The following is a 2,210-nucleotide window of genomic DNA, read 5'->3' on the forward strand; positions in this document are numbered from 1 at the left end:
AGAGCTGAGCCCCCCACACTAGAGCCAGAAGGTGCCTTACAAAGCCTGCTACCTCTGGAACATGTCCCATGAAGCACCATCAAGGATAATAAAGGGAGCCCCCCCACAAAAGAGCTGGATTTTTCAAGTTTGGGAATGGCTGGGATAAATAAAGCCTAACAGATTTTCTTCCTACGGAATTTCTCAGAATCTTTAATGTATAAATGTGGCATGTGAATTTTGATGGAGGAAGGGTGTTATTAGTAGGCAGAGTTTTCCAAACTTCTTTCCCATTGAACTAACCGTTACCTGGAGAGCTGAGGCTGAAGTGAGATCAGAAAACTAATCCCATCGCCACCCCCATCTTATCTATTATTGGGAGACTACACCCCAGAAGTAGAAATTGTACTGTTCAACTATTTACCCTCCAAAATAAAACTCTACTAAAAGTTGATAATATTTTTAAACCCTTTAAAAAACATTACACCCATAATGAATAAAATACAAAGAAAAAATATCCATAGATTTCTCTCACTTAACTATTATTAATCACTATTTAAGTCAACTATGCGTTTATATTAAAAACCTTATAGGTAACTTACCTTGTATTTTATAAGGTACCTTCTCTGCTCCTCCCCTAACTTTCTCACCATTGGCCAAAGGCAATTTCTCTCTGCTAAAGCCAGCAGGAGGCGTGCAGACGGGAATTTAGGCCCAGAGAAGACCACGATCGTCTTAAGACTGCCAAGCTGAGCCTGGAATAAAGTTTTACAGATATTAAGGGACAAAAAACTGCTGCACGCTGCAGATTTCAAGTACTTCAACAAAAGAAAGGCTTGCTTGTTTTATATCCACAATCAGTGATTTAAAAAGACATTCAGTCCACTTTATAGCAGTGAAAAACTAAGGCTAAAGATTATGAAAATAAGACAATAAGTGTGTATGCATATAGTTTGAGTTAATTAACAGCCCTGAGTTTCTCTCTTACACTGTGTTTCAAAGTAGGAGCCAAATAAACAACACAGCTCTCCCCAGTTTCCGGTAGCCCTAGATAGTTAAGGCCCAAACAACAGTGTACACAGAGTCTGCAGTGGTCGTTGCTAGTGGCATTAGGCTGGCAAACTACATAGGTCACTGTGCCCACCAGTCTTCCTTGATTATCTTAATGAGCAAACAATTCTGCTTTTGGTAGTTAGCATCATGAAAGTGCCTTTGCCTTTCAGATATTCTCCACTGCATAACGTCAAGTTACCAGAGGCAGATGACATCCAGTACCCATCCACACTTCTCCTCACTGCCGACCACGATGACCGTGTGGTCCCACTTCACTCCCTGAAGTTCATTGCCACCCTTCAGCACATCGTGGGCCGCAGCCGGAAGCAGAGCAACCCCCTGCTTATCCACGTGGACACCAAGGCAGGCCATGGGGCCGGGAAGCCCACAGCTAAAGTGATAGAAGAAGTCTCAGATATGTTTGCGTTCATAGCACGGTGCCTGAATATCGACTGGATTCCGTAAATGGAATTTCCCGCTCCCTCCTGACAGCCACAGAAAACCTCAAGGGCTTTCACACCGTTAAAACCGAGAAACCACTGGGCGTAATGCTTCCTTCCCCACATGAACACTATTCCTGCAGTCACAGACTGCAGTTGAACAGAACTGCTGTGGGAATCATTTTATCTTTTTTAGGCTTCTCCTTTTTAGCAAGCCCTTGGCGGTTTTTTTTTCCACCCTGTGCAGGCACGTTTTTTTTTAAAAAAAAAAAAGGCATGTTTGGATAAATAGCTAAATGGCAGCCAACACATTGTGAATATTAGATTGCTGAATTAAGAGTCGTAGTCAGGCATACTTCATATAACACCTCAGTGAAATTTGCTTCTATAATCATAACCAATATATCTCTAATTAAATGTGAGAACTGTTCTCATGAAAGAAGACTTCTTTGCAACAGTAATAAATGTTATTTAAGAATGGAAGCTTTATTTCTGGTTCTTTTGTGTTGAGGGGCAATGCCAGAAGGGCAGTCATTCTGGATCATGTCACTTTCCATAGGAATAAGCAGTTCGCCTTTCCATACAAGTTAGTTTCCAAACAATGAAGTCATAGAATGTTAACATATTAACCACTCAGTGAGCTGATAATCTGATCTGGGGCTCTCTTGGTTTGGATGCTTCCTTTTAAAAATCAATGGACCAAAAAAAATCAGGGGACCAGAAAGTAAAGATTATTCA

At 41.2% G+C, this 2,210-nt stretch overlaps 1 protein-coding gene across 1 annotated transcript in view; it reads left to right on the plus strand.

The window, feature by feature from the left end:
- PREP (prolyl endopeptidase) overlaps positions 1–1,955 on the plus strand; it is a gene marked incomplete at its 5' end in the record, with an annotated part of 101,479 nt that extends 99,524 nt beyond the window's left edge. The window contains one exon of the mRNA XM_023530932.1: positions 1,203–1,955. Coding sequence (XP_023386700.1) covers positions 1,203–1,497 — 295 coding nt within the window. The remainder of the gene's footprint in view (positions 1–1,202) is intronic.
- Between the last annotated feature and the right edge of the window lie 255 nt (positions 1,956–2,210).

Source organism: Pteropus vampyrus, unplaced genomic scaffold (genome assembly GCF_000151845.1).
Source record: "Pteropus vampyrus isolate Shadow unplaced genomic scaffold, Pvam_2.0 Scaffold58, whole genome shotgun sequence".
In the NCBI taxonomy this organism is placed as follows: domain Eukaryota; kingdom Metazoa; phylum Chordata; class Mammalia; order Chiroptera; family Pteropodidae; genus Pteropus; species Pteropus vampyrus.